General features: G+C 42.0%; 1 protein-coding gene across 1 annotated transcript in view; it reads left to right on the forward strand.

The window, feature by feature from the left end:
- The first annotated feature begins 580 nt into the window (after positions 1–580).
- Positions 581–24,986, forward strand: part of reck (reversion-inducing-cysteine-rich protein with kazal motifs) — a 61,687-nt gene continuing 37,281 nt past the window's right edge. The window contains exons 1-4 of the mRNA XM_079181225.1: positions 581–718; positions 16,277–16,335; positions 21,062–21,136; positions 23,621–23,657. Of these exons, the coding sequence (XP_079037351.1) occupies positions 646–718; positions 16,277–16,335; positions 21,062–21,136; positions 23,621–23,657 (244 nt within the window). The 5' untranslated portion in view covers positions 581–645. The remainder of the gene's footprint in view (positions 719–16,276; positions 16,336–21,061; positions 21,137–23,620; positions 23,658–24,986) is intronic.

Here is a 24,986-nt window from a genome sequence, read left to right on the forward strand (position 1 = left end):
CTACAGACATTTTAAACTAGATTATTTTATAAACATGCAAGATTCCAAAAACAGGATTAACATTTGAGCACTGAATGTACTGGTCCTGACACTGAATGACAATTCTTAGATTCTCCATCCTTCTAAGGTGCAATTTGCTGGTTTGTTTTACATCTGTTGTCTCTTTTATGTGAATTTTAAAAATGATTTAAAATTATTTTTAAACTTTTTTCTGTTTTGTTTGTTTACGTCTGTTATTTGTGTTTTTTGTTGTAAAACTTGTTACGCTGCCATCTTGGACAGGACATATTATATTTGTCTTTTTATGGTGTTTAAAACCCTCAGTCTTATATTCTTACATCTGTTTGAATCTAATGAGTACGAATGAACTGTGTGGATCTATATCAAAAAGCCTGACGGGTGGTGGTCACCGTCTCGTCCCCCGTTCTGCGCATGTCCTCTGCGGTCCACACACTCAACTGGAAGCTGTGGACAGCGAGAGAGAGAGAGAGAGAGAGAGAGAGAGAGAGAGAGAGAGAGAGAGAGAGAGAGAGAGAGAGAGAGAGAGAGAGAGAGAGAGAGTTAACAGGGGATTCATGGAGCATGTCACAGCACCAGTGTTTTCTATGTCTTCTTGTCCACGATGCCCTTTAGGATTTCAATAAGATGCGTGTGTGTTTCCAGATCATCAGTTTCTTCCTCGCCGTCAACTTTTACTGCCAGCCGCTCCGAGCTCAGGGTGAGTCCGCCCGTGTCTTTGCTTTCAGCTGTATGTCATGTGTCCATTATACCGTCTGCGTCTCTATTGCATTTGGTTAACTTGCTGAAAAATGACAGAACGGTGTATAATTCAAGCCTAAAGCCATCTGTCGTTCATGCACTGCAGGTCGGGACGAACTTGTTGATTCACTGACAGCTGCCATCCCGTTAGCCCGAGATTTCGCTCTTAATGAAGGAGTAACAACTTCACGCCAAACTCCATTCACAAATCTTACAATGTGATATTGCCTTGCTTATTAGTGAAGTTGAACACCTCGCCGACTAGTCGTCGCGACGTCTTCTGAATCACAAACCTCCTCTGGTAAATTCGGGCAACAAAACGTACAGAAACCTTCTTTCAATAAAACGTATACATTGTATCTGGTAGTACACAGCGCTAGCTACCGCCCACCACGGAGCGTCTAGGTGGGAACTGACTGTGGGAATAACGGGGGAAACAATTGTAAAAGTTGTTATTTATTCATGTTTAGTGTATTTATTGAACGCTGAATTAAAGCGTGCGTCTGTGATATTATCTGAAGGGATTTCGTGGTGATGTTTACGTGTGTACTTTTGCCGAAAAGCAAAGCGACAATACCTTGAGTTAATCCATTATTGGAATGAATGTTAGCATGACGCTCTGTCTGTCTCGGAGAACGCGACGTATCGGGTTAGCATCCTGTGGAGCGTTTCATGACATCAGGAACATCTTTCAGGACGAGCCTTTGAAGTTTTCGGTCAACTATGGCGTAGTTATTATGCGCGTTCCCCGTTGGGTTCCCTCCTCTAATGTTTGACTGTTGGTGGGCTGTAAGAGTTTTGAAAGTACAGTAACTCGTTTCCTTGTGTGTCAAATAGCCGGGGATAGGACAGAAACAGAGCTGACATATCGGGGAAAAAAGGTGAAACAGGACCGTTACCGCGATGCCAAACGCCACGAAGAGTTTAGCACGTTTAGACCTCCGGTTATTAGCAAATGCACACAGCTTCTAGGGTTATTTTTTCAGACATTTTAAGAATAAATAGGATCCATTCTTCTATTCGGCATCCCTGCCATACCCTCAAAAGGCATTTACTTCCATAAAAAACGTAATGTTTGAACTTGTTGGCGCCTTATTCCCATATCATTCTCACACCATAAAAAAACTCCGTTACTTTCGTGAGCACTGGCAAACTTTGAGCAGAGAGTTATTTTTAATTAATACCAGGTATTATATGTGCCACACGTGTGTAGCTATAGGGTTTAGTTGTAAATCACGTTTCCCTAGCTTTCTTAGGGGAGAAAGACAGGAGACTTGGGACGAAACACTGCCGGCCGTTTTCACTGGAGTCTGCCTGCTTAAAGAAACCAGCGCATGGAAGCAGAATGTGTCTCTCTTAGCTTCTCGAGGTGCTAATTATTCCTCTCGGACTCGTTGAGCTAGTCGGGCACACACAGAGGTGTGTGTCGGTGCTGTTGGACAACTGGCCGTGAAACTGCTTTCACTTGTTAATTGGCTGAGTCAACATGGAGCTGCCCCTTTGCACTTTGTTGCTACATTTCTTTTAGCCATTTGGTGAGAGACCTTCAGCTGTTGCCACTCTTTAATATCATTTTGACTAATGTGTATCTTAGCTTCCCGTGGCTCGTGTTTTATCAGAAGGGGCTCCACACAGGCAGGGTTATAAATTGGTCTAACATGCTGGCTGGTAGGTCTTTGATGTTTCAGTCCACATGGGTGCAGGATGTGGATTTGCTCTGGATAAATATCACTTTGCATCAATTCTTTTTTTTGCCTTCTGACACATCTGCCAGGAACATGAAAGCAACACAGCTCTTTAGATCGTCATTTGGGGTGCACATTGTCTCCCAAAGGCTTGTGACAGTAATGCAAGTCTCACAAAGTCCCCAAAAAGGTGTAATAAATTACACCATGTGGAAAGTGGTCTGCCCGTAGGAAGATAACGACTTCTTTTGGGACGTCCTCCCCACACTTGTTTTTGTGTAGAAATGCCTACATTCCATACTTCTCTACCGAGGTTTTGTGAAAACTTTGTTTCTTTCATGTTGTGATTCGGTTATGGAGGATAGCCGTGAGAGAATGCATCTGGAACCAATTTTGCCTCCTCAAAGCAGAGGAGGAGGGGAAGGAGGGAAGTGAACGGCAGCCCCCTTTTCTTTCCATGTCCACTGTGAGCAGGCATGGGCCTGAGTCCCGCAAACCTAATTATAGTTATGTGAACACAAGATTAAAGTGCAGCATACAGAGTTGAATTTCTTGGCTATCCCTTGGTATAAGCTATTTGAATTGACTATGTAATATAATGTTTTTTTCCCACTGGCAACCCGTTGCTAGTGTTTTGTCAAGGCTAAATATAAATAAAGAGAAATAAACGCAGTAAACATGTGACAAAGGATGAATTTCCTAACACTAACCAAAGTGCCTTCATCATTTCAAGAGTTGATGGTAAAAATAAATGTTATTTTCTTTCATTGTCTCAAACTAAAAAAAGTATTCTGTATATATTCTTTTTTAACCAAAAGATATAGCATTGCAGTCAAACCAGCAGACACACACGAGAAACAGAACAGCATATTGATGATATAAAGTAGAGATGGAACGATATATTTTGGATTGTGATACATACACTCAATACGTTTTAAGATCGTGGTGAATTTCCGTTATCTGGATAATCGCAAAATAATGTCAATTGAGTGACTCGAAAAAGGCTCTCAAGTAAAAAAGAATCTGATTTAAAAATAGAGGGATTATCTGTCTATCATGCAATAGTGTTGTTGTTTTATTTCATTCTTATTCATGCAGAGGCACCTTAAGATTTATGATTATATAAGATTATTTGTTTTTCACCAAAACAAATATCAGTCCATTCCAAGATGGAATAAGAATATTTGTTTCTTAAGAAAATGTAAGATAAATGTATTCCTGCAATTAGTGCCGTTTAGGAGTTTTATGCATTTTGTGATCATTATCGGGATTATATTGTGAATTGCAAATATTTGGGCCAAAATAATGACATTGTCGTATCATCCCATGTCTAATACAATTGTTTTCGTAAACTGTATGGATGCTGGGTGATATTGCAGCTCCAGTCAATCTACAAAGCTTCATAAATTGAGCTCCATATTCTGTAAAATATTTTTCTTTTGTTGCTGTCTTCCGACATTTTCCTCTTAATACTTAAGTAATATGTTATTAATGTTTGTATCCTTCCTTGTTTTTCCACTTTTGCAATTTGAGCTTCTTATAAACTATTGCCGATAAAATTGCCATCCACTTGGGTACCTAATTTTCCCAACATTTTGAGTCAGATCTTTGGTTAAAATTCTACTTTAAAATTCCATTTGAAATCCATCTTTTGAACTTTATCACAGAACCAAAAGGAACACATTAGTGTTCCTTTTATATTGAAGGGGGAAAGTAAAGATAGCAAAGTTGTTAGCTTAGCCTGGTTGTTAAATTTAACAAGTTCCCACAGTTTATCCAAAAAACGTACTACAAAGAAACAACTAACTTCATCAGACACTTATTATATTGTAATTAATTCCCCCGCATTGCAGTGACCTCATCTGCCAGCAGCACGGAGATAAACGGCTAACGTTAACAGAGGTTACATTGACTCGCTTTTGATACTATCAAGCTCTATTCAGTAAAAGTGAATATTGGGGCGAAAGTAAATTCTAATGCTATCATGATGTGTTTGAATGTAATCGAGACAATTTAATTTAATTACAGTTGTTTGAAGATATTAGTGATTATGACCTGTTTGACATTCTAACACTAGCTAGTTCAAAGCAACTCATAATACATCATTTAAACTACTACGAATTTATTTTAATCTTTTTATTTCTTAATCATTTGATTTGTGTGTTTTCTGCAAATAACCACTATTGGTAAAAGTAAACGGATAATGAATGTTTGGCGGTTTACACTGACTTTGGGAGAGTTGACATCATTTTTTAGGTCGGCAGTAAAATAAGCCTTGCTGTCAATTATAGTTCTTACAAAGAAGATCGAAATCAGCAGGTCAGACTTTTCAAATATCGCATATTGGAATCAGCTAGGAATTGCAGTCGGTACGTCTCTTGTCAAGATGTTTAATGTTCTCTGAATTGTTGTCTCTAGAGCTATTTATTGTTCTAGAAGTAAGTAGAGGGCTATCGCAGTCTTAATTACATTTTCTGCTCATTTCCTGAAAGTCTTCTTTCAGTGCCTTTATCATGTTATGCATACTGTATTTGGGATATTTATCTCTTCGTTCTCCCCCCAAAATGAATATCTTTGTAAACCAATGCTTTCGAAGCACTCCAGGAAGAAATGCAATTTAGCTGTAATTGCATACAGTCAAACTTTATTTTCCATTTAATTTAGAATGTGCTACAGTTGGCTTGACCGGGTTGTGACCACAGAGGATACCAGGGATATTAAACATAACAAGATTAAGATAACGTTACAAAATAAATTCTATATTGTTTTTGTTGTACTGCTTTTCCCATAATGCCAAAATAGAACTCTATTGTCAACAGGTAGAATATCAGATAGGTAGGTAGCCCCTCCAATCATTACAAGCAGGCCGAATGAAATGATTGAATGGGCTTATTACAGTCCTGCAATAGTACTTTTTTTTATGAATATGATTCATTCATTGCTGTCAGGATGTGATTTTGAATTTTAGAGAATTTCAACATAAATATCAAAGAGGTTTTTGAAGAAGATTACCAATTCTGCCTTTAAAAAGGTGCTTTTTTTCCAGCAATGCCTTGCTTCACATTGACACAGTTTAAAGGCACATTTGTGCAGAGAGATGGCGATCATTCAGCAGCTTTGCTAGAGCAGCTGGGGGTTCAGGTTATTGTTCAGGAGGGCAAAGAATAGCATTGAAAGGTGGAGAGAGTTTGCAGATCCAAGTTTAGGCCCACCCAACCAGCCTGGGGAAGTTAACCTGAAACCATCGGTAAAAAAAACGGTATGTGCACTGATGGTCGTACTGCTGAACCAAAGTTCACAAGCACCAGTTTAGCTGTACACCATTAGCAACGTAGCACACAGTCATACTATAGAGGTGAAGTCCCTCTTTATCCGGTAGACCACGGTGGGACCCCATTTCGGGAAAGAATGTGTACGGTAGTTAGCGATGAGAGACAACACATTTTCTGATCCTGTTTGAATTGCACAATGAATCACACATATGATGTTTGTTAATTTAAAAGATAATTTTGCACATCGAGAATGTCGCAGTTTGTCTTAAAGCTGCTGAAGTGTGAGGCTGTGAAATTTCTTAAGTTAGACAACTGGTCTTTCCTCGATGGATAAAACACATCGGGTAAGCTAACGTTACATCTGTGTGTGGAACATAGCTAGGTTAGCTAGCTAGCTAGTGTTAGTGACGTGCAGTGTGCAAGATAGATGTAGTTCACTAAGCGGTTTCACACAAAACTAAACGATACTACTATGGCAAACCTTCGCCTTTCTTGACTCGCAACATTTTCTTTAAAATTGACAAACATCATATGTGTAATTCATGGCACAATTCAAACGGGATCATATGATTATTTTTTCTCGCCGTTGACCACTGTACATGTTTTTTCCAAAATAAAGTCCCATGGGGGACACTGGAAGGGTAAGGACTTCACCTCTCTTTGGCGAACACAACTGAAAAGCCAGAGCTGAAAGACCCGCCTGTGGGTTCCAGACCAGCTCCCGCAGCAACGGAGAGACAGTTGTAGAACCATAGACTGTACATAAGAAGTGGACGTAGTCATCGTGACATCACTCATGTGACACACATGGTTTGTGGACTGCCATTATGAAGCCTCGAGTTAGACACATCGTTATCGCCAGCTTTCTTGCAACCGATGAACGGTGTCACCGTATTTGAAATGCGGAGGATTGATGTAGTGACGCCATATATACGGTTCTGGTAGCGGCAACGACCTGTCAATCACAGTAAGCCCCGCCCTAAAGCATCCCCTGCTTTATGGTCCATTTGACTCTAAATGGACATACTTTACTAAATGAACATCATGCTGTATTGAAGTAGACTTGAAACTAGAGACTGAGACCATAAACTCACGTTCACAATGTTTACTGAGGTAATAAATCAAGAGAGAAGTAGAGTCATTTTCTCATAGACTTCTATACAACCAGAGGAGTCGCCCCCTGGTGGACACTAGAGAGAATGCAAGTTTATGACACTTCTGCATTGGCTTCACTCTTCAGGTTGTGGCCTGATTTAAACACCTGACTGACTGTAGCTGAAAACGTTTTCCCTTCTGTGCCTCACTCTTTGTGGCAATATGCCCCTCATCATGTCATTTCCCATTACACACACAGGATACAGTAGGTCAGGTCTGCCTCCTCCCTTGATTCTGCTAATTGAATATGAAATGAGGGGGCAAGACAGACTCTACCATCTGGAGTTGTGTGTGTGTTTGACATCTGCTCTTTCTCCGATAGGATTCAGGCGTTCCGGAGGTTTCCTGGATGTGTGGCTGTTGTGTGTGTATGTTACCTAGTTTACATCTGGTCAACATGTGACAGGCCACTCAGGCTCCTTACATAACCATATACACACCCGAAAGTAGGATAAACTTTACTTATCAATATAAATTGATATGTCTCCATATTTTCTTTTGTGTGCGATAATCCATGCACATTTATGCAGCAGTCTGCGGGTGGAGCGAAATCCAAATTCTGTTGAAATGACAGATTAAAAGACATTTATTACAAGGACTGTGAATTCCAGGACAGTGTTTGAAGTTTCCATGACTGACATACACATCATTTCAGACACTCCTGCATTCAGCTCCTCTGGCAGGAGTAAAAGCTGTATTTAAGTCCATCAGAGAAACAAAGCAGCGCTGCTCCTCTCCCTAAATCCTGCTCACGTCTCCCTCACAGTCAGTCTGAAGCGTCTGGCAGACAATATAAGTTCTGTACAGACGGCAACCTCCGGGTCTGAAAAGTGAAGCCAATGCTGAAGTGCATTGAACTTGCGTTCTTTTCTAATGACCATCAGGGGGTGACTCCTGCGATTATATAGAAGTCTATTGTCAAATGACCATACTTAGCATTTGATTTATTACCTCAGTAAACATTGTAAATATGAGTTTATGGTCTCAATCACAAGTCTTCTTCAATACAGCATGATGTTCATTTAGTAATTTAGGGTCCATTTAGAGTCAAATAGAGCAAGTATGCTTCAGGGCGGGGCTACAAGATGGTGACTCAAGGCTTCAAAACCATAGTCCTCAAACCAATTGGGGACGTCATGACGACTACCTCCACTTCTTATATACTTATATGGTTCTGTATCAGGATCAAGTGAATGTTGCACTCATCAGTGTCTCCCAGTGAACGCTGTCAGAGAGGCTGAGGGATGTTTTTCATTGGCTCACATGTCACTGAAGGACAGTACTGAAAGTTTTTACATCTTAGTTTGTTAGCATTGGGATCACTATCAACCCTCCCCGAATGTCAATCCTCTTCTGTGAAAAGGCCCTGAAATATATTGATGTAGTTTATCTGCTTATTATTTACATGATAAATAACAATGCATAGGGTTGGGGGGGGGGGTTCTGTTTTCCACCACATATGCTCTGTTGATCCTTTAATGCTCAGCTCCTTATGGCAAATCTCAATGAATCAATGCACAGGAAGTGACCTTTGATCTCCATCCATTAAACTCTCCCCCCACGGAGTCTTCCGCGGCTCTGAGGAATGCAGGAAGGAGGGCGGTAGCATACGAGAGGCTCCTCTGCTCTGAGCATGTGTGACTGTGCGCTCGGGTTAAAGTGGCGGGGGGGGGACCCTAGCGGCCAAACCACATAACTGTTTTTGAAGTCCGTCACTCTTGAGTCTCTCAGAACACATACGCCTTCATTTTATTAAATGTATGACGCGTATCTCGGTGCATGGCCAGGCTTATGTGACTTGGAGACCTGACAGTGACTATATATATATATATATATATATATATATATATATATATATATATATATATATATATATATATATATATATAGCTAATCTGGAAGCACCTTGTACTTACATCCTCTCTAATGATCATCAGGGGGCGACTCCTCTGGTTGTATAGAAGTCTATGAGAAAATGACTCTACTTCTCTCTTGATTTATTACCTCAGTAAACATTGTAAACATGAGTTTATGGTCTCGATCTCTAGTTTGAAGTCTTCTTCAAAACAGCATGATGTTCATTTAGTACATGATGGTCCATTTAGAGTCAAACAGACCATAAAGCAGAGTATGCTTTAGGGCGGGGCTTACTGTGATTGACAGGTCACTGCCGCTACCAGAGACGTATACGGCGTCTCTACGTCACTACTCCACAATCCAAATATGGTAACTTCTGTTCATTGGTTGCAAAAAAACAAACAATGGTGACGACTGACAATGTTTTCTTCAAGAATTCAAATCAACACTGGGTGAAGAATTGGAAGTTGCAACGATGAGGCAACCATATCAACAATGAAAGCAGACGTGATGTTCAGGTTGAAGGATCTACAAGGTCTCTGCAGTGAAATGAATTTCCACCAGTAGCTTTCTGAAAGGAGCAGACACTTTTTAGCACAGTAAACGCTGCGCCATGCTGTGGAAAATGGCTGGCAGTGATGTAAAATATATGCAGTGTGTGTGGTTACTGAGTAAAACCACAGTGTTTGCTGTGAGACGAGTTCACTGTAGTTAAGGGGAGAAAGAAACGGTTACAATACCAGATATGAAAACGGCATATTCACAGTTCTCTAAAGCTGGTTTGTTGTATATCTGTGTGGTTGAGAATGATAAAACAGTGGGCCTCATTCAAGAAGCTCTCATGCAAAGAGATTTAGGAGAACTCGCTGCATTCACCAAATTTCTAAGGTACGAACACATTTTTCGGATGGTCCTGTTGTAGGAGTCATGTGACATTAGTCTGCTGTTGTTTGTTCAGCCAGATAATCTTCGCTACTGATTTCTGAAGGGTAAATGCAATCGGCAGAAGTCTCAAGCTAATTCTGGGCTATGAACGAACTACACCAAGGTTGCGTGACTTCACATCACCACCACTGAGCTAAAGGAGGACTAGTCAGCGTGATGAGGTTTTATAGTAACTAAGAACCCATAAAAGAACAAACATTGACTTTGAGACAGGGGAACTGGAATTGTAAAAGATTGTCTCATTTCTGGATTTTAGGACTCATTCCTGCAGCACTCTATTCCTTGCTGCTGATACGGTTAAAAGACTTTCCTTTATGGTTCTCTGAAACCAAGACTTCAACGGAGTTCTTATGAGGCTTGGGGATTTAACTATGCTAATTCACAGATCTGTGTTATCTAAAGTTAGGAGCGCTTGCTGAATCTGACGTGAAGCACACTTACGAGCCCACCGTACGAAAAAAATAAGAGCAAGTTAAGATGGGAATATAAACATTTTCTTGCATGATTTTCTGTGTTTGGGGGCAGTTCATTCCATCCACTGCCACGCCCTCCAGCCCGTTTTTTCATTAACACTTCGGCTCTTAAGTTAAAGGCACTGAATGAATGAATCGATCAATAAGCCGCTTTCATCTAGAAAAGTCTCAATTCAGTTCATTCCAAAACCTGCAAATGCCCAGAAAAAAAAGTGTCAAGCCCCACTGTTATGTGCACTCCTTCCTTCCACTCATACATGAACACACACAGGAAACTGGCTGACAGGAAACCCAGAGTAATGTTACAGTTAAATGGAAAGGGGGTGCAGTGAAATTCCTCTCCTTATTGTCCCAGCAGCTGGCTCACATTCGTGCGCGTGGCTGCTGTTTCCAGGTTGTTCATCGTAGCTGAAACGCTGCTTTTTCTCCGTTTGAAGCGGGAGCAGCAGCGACTCTGATATGTGGAGAAGAATAGCTCTCTTTAATAGCCCGCATGCTGTTAGAGGTCATACTGGTAACAACAGAAAAACAGGCACTTTCCAAGCTGGTTCAAGATCTACGGTATCCTCGCTTGTGTGTATTCTTGTTTTGTTCTATTACAGATGGGGAACGCCAAAGTCTGCTTTTGTTGGAATGTCGACGACGAGCCGTTCAGTATTCAGTTGTCTAAATCAATTAAGCTGCGGTTGACTATGAATGTGGGCTGTAAATCACTGCTTGTTGTCAAGTAGCAATCCTTTTTAAATTGTTCATGATGTGACTGAGTTTAAATTGTGTGCTGCTTCTTCTGAACGCATCCATCAAAAATACTAATAATAACGGAACATGTTGGCAAACGGGTTCATTGTGTCCATCAACGTTCCCTCAAGGCGGTTAGGAGGATGTGTCCGCAGTCATGGCTGAATAGTTGTACAGAGTTCCTCATTTGTTTATCTCAATTTAAATGGGTGCTATTTTGTCTTTAAAAACGATTTAGTCGGTGACCTTTACCCTCAGCTAGTGAACATAAGTTCTGTAAGAATGAAACCATACGCTATTTACACGTTGTTTACACAACTAGCTCAGTCAGCAGTTGTGAATTGGTCCAAATTTAAGCACGTCATATTCCATTTTTAAGCTGATCAGATGTTCAAGCGGGACCTTTAGGATTCAGAGCTGTAGAGCAGCTCGTCGGTCTGCGATGCTAACGTTAGCTCAAGCTGCTACAGCGCAGGGCTTTCAAGAGTATCATTCAGGGCTGTCAGTCAGACATCCAAACTTTTGTCTTTAGTTTCAGATGATACCAAGCAGGAGTTTGCCATAAGATGCTGAATATCGTCTTAACATAGCATTCGTAAAAAAACTGCTATAAAGCAAGTAATGTGTGTGTGTGTGAGAGTTTCCTTTGCATATCTCGAGAAACGTTCATCCGATCTACTGCTCAGCAGACTGAGTCGAGCATGTCGTCACTGACTGCAGTTCACTTCAGCTGGCGGATGCTGGACAAACTCACTTTACAACCAAACTGTTTCTACTGGCGCAATGAGCCCCGAGCGCACACAAAGGCAGAACGAACTGTGAAGAATCAAAAAGACAAGGAGTGCAACCGGCAAACCTCCACAATGCAGGGATTGTAATTATCTGTAAACTCATATCTCATATTCATGGACTACTTTATTACCTGTGTACAAGTCCTGTAAAGACACAAGTCAAGTATTAAACTAGAAAGAAATAAAGGCTGAATATCCTGTAAACTGTTTGATTTGGCTAATATATGCAAATATAGATTTTTAAGACCTCCTGTTTCCAAAGCATTAAAAACCAATTGTCCTTCTTTATATAATCTTACATAATCCATGTAAATAGTGTTTTAATCAGTGAAATATCTGTGACAGTCACGTGATCGGGCACGCCAAGTTACTAAATTCAGAGGTGCACGACCAAGCGTCGCGACCACTTGCGTTCTCCATAGATGAGAAAAGGTCTTGATGACGTCATTTTGTGGCCAGCGCGCCTCACTTCAGCTTCACTGCGACAAGCATAAACTAAGCTTCAACGGGCGGATCTCAAGCAGCACTTCCTGGGAGCAATCAGCCCGCTCTGAACCAACACACATTCCAAACAACAAAGGATTTGTACAGTACAAGCTTATCATGGTTTATACTGTGTAGACCATCAAACCAACCCGGAGTTTACTTTATAGAAAATAATGGCAATTTAAATAATACATTTGGGGAACAAAACATTAAAAAACATATTTTCCCTTCATTATTCAGCTTTCATTCAAAACTTCATGATGAAAAGTGGTCAAGACGATGCTCGCTGCTGTTCCTATATAGTCATCTCATAACTTCACACCCCAGCGAACCTTTAGATAAAAACAATATATCATATGTTAGTAATCCTATTTGTACCTGTCATGATTAGATAGCAAGCATGTGTATCTATGGCTTGAAGACTTCAACCATTGATTTATGTATTTCATTCATCAAAGGATGATTTATTTGTCTGCTAATTAGTTTACAGCAAGTCCAAAAAACCAACCTGACACTGATCCAATATGAAACGGACATCATTGCCTGTATAGAAGTTGCACAACATTGCGTGAAACTTTGAATGTGTTGCATTCCCAGCTCTGATTGGTCCACTCCACATAAACCACAGTGTGTTCCACCACAGAGCAGATACTCCTCTAGTTCGGCTCATAGATGCTCACCAGCTGGCCGCCATTGGTTCACACCAACGTTTTTACACCACAACCATGTCACCGCTGAGATTCAGATTGTGACTTAATGTGGAATTCTCATGCACTGCTTTGTTATTGCCAATAACAAGATGGCTCTTCTTGCTGCTTCTGTCTCTTAGACGCTGTATTGTTTGTTTGGATGTGAGCTTCACACACGAAGCACAGAGACTACTAGCGGTGTGAATGACGCTGATGTTTGTGGTTGGATGCTGAAAACTCAATTTGGCACAGGAAGAAAAACACTGCTAATGTGATTTGCAGGTGAGACTTTGAACGCAGACACAAAAGGCTCAATTTACTCCCCGAGTGTTTTGAGTGACCCCCCATGTTCCCCCTGAAGAGACCTCATGCTGACACATCCCTTATCTGTGGGAATAAGGAGTGTGTGTGTGTGTGTGTGTGTGTGTGTGTGTGTGTGTGTGTGTGTGTGTGTGTGTGTGTGTGTGTGTGTGTGTGTGTGTGTGTGTGTGTGTGTGTGTGTGTGTGTGTGTGTGTGTTGTCAAAGGTACTTTGATCATTCTGGTTTCAAAAACCCATTTCAGACATGACATTTGCAACATTTCTGACTTCATCGATCTGTTAAAGCGTAAAGGTGTGTTGTCGGTCTCCAGTGACTGTGGGATAGATGGATTTCTGCCATGCAGTTGCAATACCAGTACTCTTCAGCAGCATTTATATTGACATTTTTAGGAAAATCAATTACACCATGATATTTACCGTTATGGTAAATGTTTCAAAATGATACCGTGATATGAATTTGAAGCTGCCCAGCCTCCTAAATTACAGCATGACACGCTCTCAGGGGGGTAGGGGCGCTCATGTTGAAGGAGACGGAGACGGATGTCCTCATGTGCTCATGTTTGTTTTCCTTACACTCATTTGCAAATTAACTGTAACTTTCCTGAATATTAATAATCAGTTATTTTTTCTTCAGATGACATGATTGAAATACCTAATAATGTTTCCAGAAGACAAAAGTCAACATCTTTGTAAGTTAAAAGATAAGATAGTAAGATGAGGTTTAAATAGTGGAAGTGCCACAGAATCATTTGTCAATTATTTGTTTCACAATCCTAACGCATTAGAAGTGAATGAGAGCTAAATGAACAGTTTACAGGCTCTGTGTGAGTTCAGTGAAGATGCTCGTGCACACCGTTGTCTCAGCAGAGTTACAAGTCACACAGCTTGTTTGACCGGCTGTCTGTGTTGTTGGAATACATGAATTTATTATTATTTATTACATTTTGTATTCACATTAAGTCACATGACTCATGCATCATCATGTTAGTTTCCATTGCTCTTTCCTCTTTATCAACAGACCAACTGTTCCACCTCAGCCAAGTGTAAAAACTTGTTTGTCATATTAGGACTTTAAAAATAGAAAGTAAAATAAAAATAATTGATAAAAGTGTTGGTTGGTGGCTAACCTAAACTACCTGTAACATGAACAAGAGATAAACAGACAAAATGTTACAGAATTTTGTCCATTTCAATCAATCATTCACCTAAATAATTACAAAAAGATGGAGGAACAATGGTCCGACAGGAGAGGAATAGGGAGGAACAGTTTAGCCCATTTAAACCACTGGAGTGAAAGTGAGGGCTCCTATAATGGAGAGTGCCGGAGGTCAAAGTCGTTAATAGCGTCACTATTGGCCTTTAATTCCTCTTGCATCGCAGCCCCACATTTAACAATAATTCCTTCAGTGCTGAGTAACAGCCCCGTGTTCTAAGTATCCACACAGGTCCTTGTAGGAGAACGTGTAACGAGTCATTTGGATGTCTGAAGGAAGTTCAACAGTGTAGCCGAGGGGCCGACTACACTGTGCTCTTCATTCCACAGACCACAGCGTAACAATGTAGCTGAAGGGGGGGGGGGGGGGGGGGGGGTCCTGTTGTGTGTATGCTGAGCCTGAATTGGGCCAGTGCTCATTAGCAGCCGGCCCCGGGGGCCGCATACTGTACATGAGTGAATGGCCTCCATCATCCCTCACCCCCTGCCTCCCTCAAATTATTATGTCACCTGCTGTTGTTTGGGAAAGCTGTTTCTATGCGTGTGTGTGTGAGAGAGAGAGAGGGGGAGGAGGTTAGGGAGGGAGAGGTCATTTGTTCTCTGTTCATTTAGGCCAGAAAGTACCCAGAGAGACGAACAAAGCCAGCACAACCGGGTCAACAAAACCACCAGGCTTCAACTGTAGAGCCACCAGCAGGTTGACAGCAACTATTTTGAGGGTTGTCATGAATTTTTGAAAACATGCTCTGTCGCACACACACACACACACACACACACACACACACGCGTAGTGGAAGTCTGCTCCTCTTTCGAATATCAAAGCTGAGTGCAACCCCAGTGATGGAATCCAGATCCTCCTGTGACAGGCAGCTGAAGACACACCACTGGAGGGGTTGCTCACACACACACACACACACACACACACACATACTGAGCGGGTGCAATGTGCAGCAGCGACTGGAAGAGAGAGTTCCAAATGAGGACAGGGAGGATTTAAGGCCCCCCACTCATTATTCTCTCAACTGGATACATTTCAGACACTTGCTTGAAATTATCACAGATTTAATTTAATTTTTTTGCACTAGTGGATTAAAAAGCCACACGTAGACAAAGTCCACATTCAGAAACATCTGTATCCGTTTTAGAGGTTTACTCCCACAAAAACGCCTCAATAGAAAATTCCAATATGTGGTTTTCATGTTTTAGGAGCTGAAGTCAAAAAGATTTGATTGTTTTTAAAAATGACTTTGGAGCGTCATTGAGAAACGGAATGTAACACAATAATGATTTTATCTCGACTAGTTTTTTTCATAACTGTTGGAAGCCAAAATCGTTATTGAAATAAAATAAAATCAAATTGATTAATGGCCCAGCCCTAGAATGCATGTCACATTTTATGACTCTTCCCTTCTCTCTGCCTTCTCTGTCGGTCAGACAGAGTCATGGTGAGTTCATGGCTGGGCTCACGGTATTGTGACATCAAGACTCTGAATCGAATGGAATCATCAGATTCCCAAACATTCCCACCCCGACTAACCACGTCCTGGCTCATGTTTGAGAAGTGGTTTGTAATAGTTGGGGTGAATAGCTTCCGAGATGAATAAAAGACAGAGATGGTGGGTGATTGCAGAGCATCCTCTGTCCCACCGACTGTATTTTACTGTAAGAGAGCATCACCGTGGTAAAGTGTCACGTCAAGGCTACATACTAAAACCCAGCCAGGTCCCTTACTGGAACCCTGGACGTGGGCTGTGGTCTGGAGCTCTGCTGCCAGCCAGCGCCCCCTGTCCTAGTGTGTCAGGACATGAGACATGTATCTCCACTAATGGTAACGCTGTAAACTGTAATGACCTGACAGCAGTATCACAACTAACTCACTCTTCTGTCTGCAGATCCCTCCTGTTGCCAACATGCTGCCGAGTTCTCACCTTGCAAAGAAGCTTGTGACCAGGTAAAAAACACTCTCACACACACACACACACACACACACACACACACACACACAAGCCCCCTCCTCGGCCCATTATAGTCGGCCTATGAATAGAGGTTTTTGAAGGGGAGTGGGGGTAAACTTTTTTTTTCGTCTTTTGGTTCTTTGAAGTGAAGAAAAAAAGTCTCACCCTGTTTCAATTGGGAGCAGGTGACGCCCTCTCCCTCTCTCCCTCTCTCTCTCTCCACGTCCGTCTTTTTGGTCGTAAAGGAAGCTTTTTCTCTGCGAGCAACAAACGGGCAGAGAGTTCAAACCTTCCTCGTGCTTTTGAAGTGAAGAGGGAGGCTGGACAGAACTCGCTGTGCTCTTAATGGCCGACACCAGCGCTTTGCCAGCCAAAGAAAGAGAGAGGAAACTGATTGAAGACGTCTCAAAAGAGAGGAAAAAGTGTTGGGGGGGGTGATAAAGATGAAAGAGATGGAGCAGGAAAGATAATGGACTTTCAGAAGTGTAATGGCCTCAGAACACCCCTCAGATGTTGTGCTTAAGGTCTCGAGTGTGTGGGTGGGTGTGTTCGGGTGTCACGGGTGGGGTTGGGTGTCGATGTAACCACCAGGACCATTTTTAGCTCTAAGGGAAGCCGCCTTGCGCCTGGTTACACCCAGAAAACGAGCCGTATTACAAAGGTGCGGGTGGTCATATATAGAACCCAACGGCTGTTTGAGAAATACAGATGTGCTTCCAAGCTTTTTTTGATACTGCTGGTTTCAAATAAAAGAAAGTAGACTTGAGTTTCTCAAATGTCAGCACCTGGCCACTGAAGTATTATCAGGAATCTGATTTCATATTATCACCTCAAACAACCCAAAGAGTGTCTTCTGCGTGGATTTGTGGTCTCGTAACAGCCGAAGTTGTATAAATGGAGATAATGGCTCACTTTCATTTTGTTTTGCCTCCGGGGCCAAAGTCGATGCTAAACCTTCACTTTACCCAGCGGTTAGGAAGCAAGACATGACAACGATCTTGAAGGAGCTGCAGCATTTCGTTGGAATAAAAGAAAAACCCAGACTCTCAGGCTGAGATGACGCATGATTGGAAAACCGCAGATTTTGTTCTCTTAGCCGCCCACCGCTCGATGAGCCCGGCACCGGAGAAAGAGCCCATCAGTCTGCCAGCCGGCACTTATTCACCTTTCATAGACGCAGAGGGAGTCTTACAAACGGCCCGTCGGTTTTCAGAGTTGGTCTTTTGTTTGTTGCATCAGAGAGAGAAAGTTCTTCTTTGATTGTCTGCCAACAAATCACTGTCGCTCAGCTTGCCGTGTGTTTTTCTGTCACTTCGGCGGAGATGCGAGGGCACTTGGAATAAGCAGTGGATGAAGTCACTGTCGGTCTGAATTGCTTTCCTCCGATGCAGTTGCTTCCAACAAAGACCAGTCCAAGAACACCTGATTACAAACACATTACGAGCACCTGGAGCCTGGCATGAAGGAGCCGCTCCCATAAATGAATAAAATGGACAGCGGCGAACAAAAGCAGAGCTCCATGCTACAGCTGTTCTTTTTTTTACCCAAGTGAAAGATTAGAAGGCGCTTTACTAATCCAGTGGGGATATACAATTGTAACAATTAACAGAAATAGGGCAAATTGGGAATGTTAAACACATACCACAACCAACACTTCAATGTGCATTTAGACGTTTGGTATGATTGGCCTCCACCACATCTCTGTCTCTGGAGCTGAGACACGCAGCAGTGTTGCAGGAATGAGTCAGCATTTTTACACTTCCAGTTACCTCCTCTGGAAGTCAATGGGTTCTTTCAAAGTGTTTTAGTTAGATGCCTAAAATAAGGTCTGTGGTTAACACAAGCTTAAAGGATATTAACGTGTTGTTGTACGACATGAAATACTTCAGTAAACTTTCTTAAATCTTGATAGCGTCCTAAATAGGCAATTGCTAACAATTGGCTATATGAGACCACCATATAAGACCACCATTTGGACGGAGATCGCTTTTGTTTTGAAAAACGCTGCAGACCATCAAGCATCTTTTGGTATTCTTTGCCTCAGTCAGTGTTGGAATCACTGTCTCAGAGCAGTGGAAAGGGAAGAGACCTCCGGTCCTCCAGCGGTCTGAGTGTGTGGAGCTGTAAATCTCACCCACTGGGTTTCATGACTTCACACTTCAGCCAGAGACGGCTGGCAGCGGCTGCGTTCTCACAGGCTCTCGCCTTTGTATGTTCACACAACACTTGGATGTGTTATGGCTGAGTGTGTGTGTGCGCGCGTGTGTGTGTGTGTGTGTGGAGACACACGCCACAAACTTGGATGCCATATTGCTGTTTCAGAGAGCATATCTCAGAAGTGTTGCGACTGACTTCATAATGCAACACTTTCCCATGGCCCGGACACATTCCTCTGTGTGGGGAAACATTATGCACGGCCAAAGGTGCAACAAGTACATTTCTACTGTCTCCTGGATCAAAGTCAGCATAATATACAGTATGCCGGGGTCTTGATCAGTTCCAATAACTTAGTAATAGAGTCGGGGAATGTTCCAATGGCGAGATGCACAAGCCCTCTTTCCTTAAAGGAACAGTGTGTAGCTTTTAGGGGGATCTACTGGAAATGGAATGTAATATGAATAAGTGTGTTGTCTGTAGTGTATGATCACCTGAAAATAGGAATTGTTGTTATTGTTAGCTGAGAAGGAGACGTTTATATCTACCTATTAAGAGCAGGTCGTCTTTAGGGAGCTGCCGCCATGTTTCTACGGTAGCCCAGAATGGACAAACGTCAAACCAAACACTGACTTGGGTCAAACGTTTTCCTGCTTTCTCGTCAGCCACTGAAGTTTCAGCCGGTTGCTATCTGCAAATGTGCCACCAGTTGGTGCCAGATCCTACACACTGCTCCTTTAGAGGGAAGAATACAAACATACACCTGCTGAATTTTGAAGTTTTCTACGACTGACTTAACTGCCTTGTTAACTCGTCGTAAAGCGCACTTCATACAAACTCTACAGAAACGAAATAAAGCGTATTAAATCACCGTCTCTGGTTTGGTCTGAATAAATCCTTAATTAACCGAGTTCAATGTGAAAATATGCCGACTCTACATGCTGGTATTTCCCTGCTGTGCCAGCTGCCCGCTGAGCTCATTGATTTAGCTAAATAAATGACAAAAATTGTAGCACAAACAACACCTGGCCATGTGCTCAGCCAGCTGCCGTTAGCTGATATATTCCCCCCATCGCCCAACCCGACTTTGGGTATTTCGGGCCTATGTGTGTGTAAAATAACTTAAAATATACCGGCTCATCTCAATTTGTACGTCCTACTTTTTTCCCCCACACACTTTGCACCCTTTTTCAAAGCACTGTTTAGACCGCTTAATCCTCACAAGTAAACCGGAACAAATGAATTATTTTCTTGTCCTGGGCGTCGGATTGTGGAGCCGGGCATTAGAAGAGCCTTTTGTACCACTTCTTCTTCTGCTGCTGCTTTTTTGTGATCTGGCATTTTGCTCAATTCATTCTGTAGCTTCTGAGGTTGAGCTCGCTCAATTTCAAGACAGCTCTCCAGCTTCACGTTGGTTTTAGCCACTGCAAGCAACTTTCTTTCAGCACGGAGCTCTGTCCATCAACTTTGACTACTTTTGAGCAAAAAGCATCATTGACGTAAACACAGAGTCCACCTGTTCTCGTCAAGTTCAGCTTGATCCGGATCCACGATGAAGACAGGTCTCTGATGTGGGCACAGCACTCACCAACCTCCCGTTGCTGGGTCAGTCTGAATTTTCCTGCGACTGGACCTCAGCCAGGAGCAGAGTGGGTGGTGGAATAGCCTTAAGGTCCTAGCAGGGTTAGCTTAGCTTCGACTCCGCTTTAAATGGCGTTTGGTCTGGCAGGTCTGGCTGGGTGGGTGGTCGTGTGTGGTGATCTTCTCAAGTTCCGCTCCCAGGAATGAATCTTAATCCTCACGCCTCCTTCTCCGATGTTGATGAGTGTATTCTGTCCTAGGCCATAAGTGCTGCAGTGTTATAGAAGAAAAGACGACAAATTAAGCCAAACACTGGGGAAATTCGTGGGAGCTGCCGGCCGCAGCATGTACAATGCGGACACTGACATTTTTTACTTTCATTCAATTTTGTCCAGAACTTTTTGACTACTGTTTCATTTGAAAAGCTCTTGATCGACAGCTCAACTAAAGCAATATTCACTTTCCCCCCAGGATGAATTGTAATAAGTTTGGCGATCCATCCGACTATTTTAACAAATAACACTAAATATCTGCATTCTTGACAGCAACACAATGATCGGTGTATCACACCATTCCGTCTCGTTTGTGCGATTGTATTTTACTCTTCGTTGTGGTCGTCTTATGCATTTGCTTGCCATGAAACCTTGTATGGCAGCTGTGTTTGAAAGGTGCTGTGACACTTCATTAAGCGGCCCTGCTGTAAGTTCTTCAGCCACTTTAGACTCCTAGTTAAGCTGCAAAATGTCTTTGAAGGACCAACAGGCAGCTTCAGACAAGAAACACTACCAACATGTAGAATAAGCTGAATATTTCCACGACTGTATATGATGTCAGAGTGTGTTGAGCTTTGACTCTCTGAGAAGACGGAGTGCCTTTAAGATGCACGTTGGTTGAACTAATAAATGATTGGTTTGGTTTCTACAAGGCACACGTACATGGATTTAGAAAGTGTTTTTATTAATTCTGTGTTTTTCTCCCGTGTCACAGCTCGCCACTATAAAGAGTGAGTCTCGTCTAAAGCATCTGCTCCAGAGGTTACCCAGTTACTGTCCGGAGTTGATGGTGAGTACACTTCCTCTATTACAACGATGCTTGCTGTATTTATTGATCAGCTGTTTGTTTATTTGGGTTGGGATGTAATCATTCACCCCTTCTCGCTCAATACTTCACTGCAAAATGTGTCTTTAAAATCGAATTGGAACAAAAGAAATTGCATTCAACTAAACTAAATAAGTAAAAAGAATTGTCGATAAAATGATGATGATGTTTATTAATCATTAGCAATGCTATGATTTGATCTTTTGTGTGGGTTTTAAACAATATATTCTATAATAGCTGATGGCAGACAATCACATTCTACCATTAATACAAGTTTATTGCTGCAAATATTATTACATTTTATTTACTATTTTAGGTAGTTTTTTATAATTACCAAATGATTTGGGAAATGATCTCTGGGAAGTGAGATCTAAAACACACCTGCAATGACCGCTGATCGTCTTAGGTGCTGCCAAAGAGAACTAAACGGAGATCTTCTAGACTGTAACTTTAAACAGGAAGTGGGTTGGTGGTTGTGGTTACTAGAATACTGGAGCACCTGGTTAAACCACACACACACACACAGGCTCAGAGCTTCCTCCCACCATGGGTAATTACAAAGCAGAGAGGCTGGTTTGCTGCTGGTCCCCTCTCTCTCCATGAGCCACACCAGTAATTAGACCGAGGTAGTCTGAAATGAACATGTGTTCAGTTCTTATTCAGCCGCAAATGTACTCGATGAAAACATTTGCGCCTTTTTCTTAGTAAATCTGGCCCTTTGTCATGAATACTGGATATCTTTTGATACTGAACATTAAAAAGAAATATTCAATTTTATAAGTAAAAAGAAAGACAAATTCCAGCTCACCAAGAAGAACAGAGAGGTAAACAAAGGCAAAGAACACAACACATGGCTGCTGTTACATAAACAAGTTCACAAGAGAAGGGACACAGGCGTATTAGAAAACATGAAATTAAAGAGCGTGAAAGTTCATTCTTGACACTAAAAACAGCTATCGACAACTTCAGTTGCCATTGAGATGGTTCAGTTGTCATCATGTGACCTAAGCGCGAACTGACCATGCGGCAACCTCCGGTTCTGCCGAGTGAAGCCAATGCATTATGTCTTAAAACCTGCATTCTCTCTTCCGACCACCGGGGGGCGACTCCTCTGGTCGTATAGAAGTCTATGAGAAAATGACTCTACTTCTCTCTTGATTTATTACCTCAGTAAACATTGTAAACATGAGTTTATGGTCTCAATCTCTAGTTTCAAGTCTTCTTCAATACAGCATGAAGTTCATTTAGTAAATGATGGTCCATTTAGAGTCAAACAGACCATAAAGCAGGGGATGCTTTAGGGCGGGGCTACAGTGATTGACAGGTCTCTGCCGCTACCAGAGCCGTGTACGGCGTCTCTACGTAACTCCTCCGCATTCCAAATATGGTCACTTCTCTTCATTGGCTGGGAAAAAAAACAACATGGCGACGGCCGTAATCCAAGATGGCGATAGCGAAATCGCCCAAATCGAGGCTTCATAACGTCAGTCCACAAACCAATGGGTGACGTCACGATGACTGCGTCTACTTTTTTAATAGTCTATATAAGATACGCTAGTTCATTTTAGGTTTTTTGAGCTGAAAATGGAGACTGTGAAAGAAACAGCCTTATGTAGGTCATATCAGACTGTAACAAAAAGAAAGCTTTTATCGTACACGTACACACAAAGGCTCTCCGGGTAGACTGGAGGGATCTCTGCTTCGGCTCATGTAAACTGCAGCATTATTCTTCCTGTCATGTTGTTGCCTCATTGGCCCCTGCTACATCACAAATCATGTTTATGCCTCATGTAAAGACACCGTTACTCCCCTGCACCGCCTCATAAATGATGCTGACGCCCGCTGACGGGAACCTTTGTTCCCCAGCCAAGAGACATACGGAGGGAGTGTTACCAGTGACGCGCTAACTTCACACAAAATGACTGTCCTGTGAAAGCATAAGAGCATGAAAGAGCTTTTTTTTTCTCTCTCTCTCTCTCTCTCTCTCTCTCTCTCTACCACACTTCTTTTTCTATGTTTGCCCGTGTTGCTGTCCCTATCTGCGCCTGTCTCTCTGTCCCAGACGAGCTTGTTCGTGAGGATTAATCCCACGACATCTCACCACAAACCCAACGGGAGTTTCATAGGATTCATATGTTTTCCTGTTGTTCTCCATTGTTTTGATGCAGGGAATGTCACGGCCGTTTCTCTTTGAAATCAGAGAAAAACAACATTTGCGTCTCAGTCGATCGCTCAGTATTTGTCTTCACTGGAAGATATTTTTTTGATAATACATATGTGCATCAGGATTTTTTCCCTGATCTGACCTAAAGACGCCCATGCGTCCAATGTGTCCTTCATCAGTTCATTAAAGGGCCAGTGTGTCAAGCTATGTTGTATTCAGACGTGTTTTATTAATTAAACCTCAAGTCGTCTGACATTAACCTTTTCTTCTCCTTTGCTTTCTAGAATGAACTTTGGACGTGCATCAACTCTTCACTCCCAGGTGAGAGAGGAATTTTGATATTAAACCGTGTTTGTGTAGCGTTTTAAAAAGGTTTCACTCGCAGCGTTGGTATCCGTCACCACTTTAAGGGGTAGTAGTATTGATACTGGTATCGTGGTTTTTTTAAAACCACACCCAGCCCTAGTCACGGTCCAACGTGTGTGTGATGTTCAGCTTGTTATGGGCTTCTGCTAAGTGGCAGAACAATAAAAGATGAATGCTGCTTTAAAGACACGACAATCAGATCATAGAGCTTTAAATGTTACAATAACGTGAGATTTCTTTATATATATTTTGTAGTCATGGGAAAAAAACATTTAGATAGGCACATGGTTGTTTTAATTGTCTAATTGTTTAAAATATTTTTTATTATTTTTTTGAGAGACACTTGAAAACCAATCCCAATGTCCACGATAACGGACACACGGACTTCGAGGCGCGTCTCCACTAAATTCATGAGGGTTTTAGGGCTGTCCCACAATTCATAGCGTTGTGACAAAACCAGAGGAATGCAAGCCTAGGCTATATTGCACATCTGGTTTGTTCATCAACCATTTCTTTAAATTCTGCTTTGATGGCGCTGTTTTTGAAAAAATACAAACAGGTTAACAGTTCATAGATTGTGACTTGTGGCCAGAAACTTGCACGTCATTCCAGAGCGCCGTGTTATTGTAAAAATATTATGTACAATCATAGACGACGACAACAAGGGGGTTGGGTCTTTAGACTGGGTACATTCCTGACTGAGTACTCATCATATCTATATGTCTAAACTTACTGTGCTTACAATAAATCAAAAGGAGACACCTTCACTCTAGGAATAACACGAAACATAACATTTCAGCCAGGCAGTATCTACTGTGTGTATCTGGTTGCATGAGAAGTAATGGTAGCGAGTGAAGCTGTTACAGCTGTGAGCGGAGCTGGATCCGACCAGAGCAGAAAGCAGGCCCCGGATCAAAGGCCTAAGTCCTGCTGCCTGTGCTCGGAAACAAATGTACCTGTCAGAAGCCTAATGGCCTCCAGATCGGGAGGTATTGTTATCCTTTTCTTTTTTTTTGCACTCATTAAACACTGGCGTCCAGACAGCCTCAAGACTCCCTCAGATCCTGTCGGGCTCCAGAGATATCGTCGATTCTCTGATGTGCACCGCATCCCTTCATTTCTCAGAATGCCTTGCCAAATGTTGTGGAACTTGTTGGAGCTCAGCTTAGAACACAGTAAATAGTAGAGGGTGTAGCGGTGCATTGAAATGGCTCGGTATATTTCTGGTGCACCACAGGAAAATATTTTGGACAATTGTATAACCAAGCTAATGATTTCTTTATG

This window comes from Pholis gunnellus (assembly GCF_910591455.1).
Source record: "Pholis gunnellus genome assembly, chromosome: 20".
Lineage (NCBI taxonomy): Eukaryota > Metazoa > Chordata > Actinopteri > Perciformes > Pholidae > Pholis > Pholis gunnellus.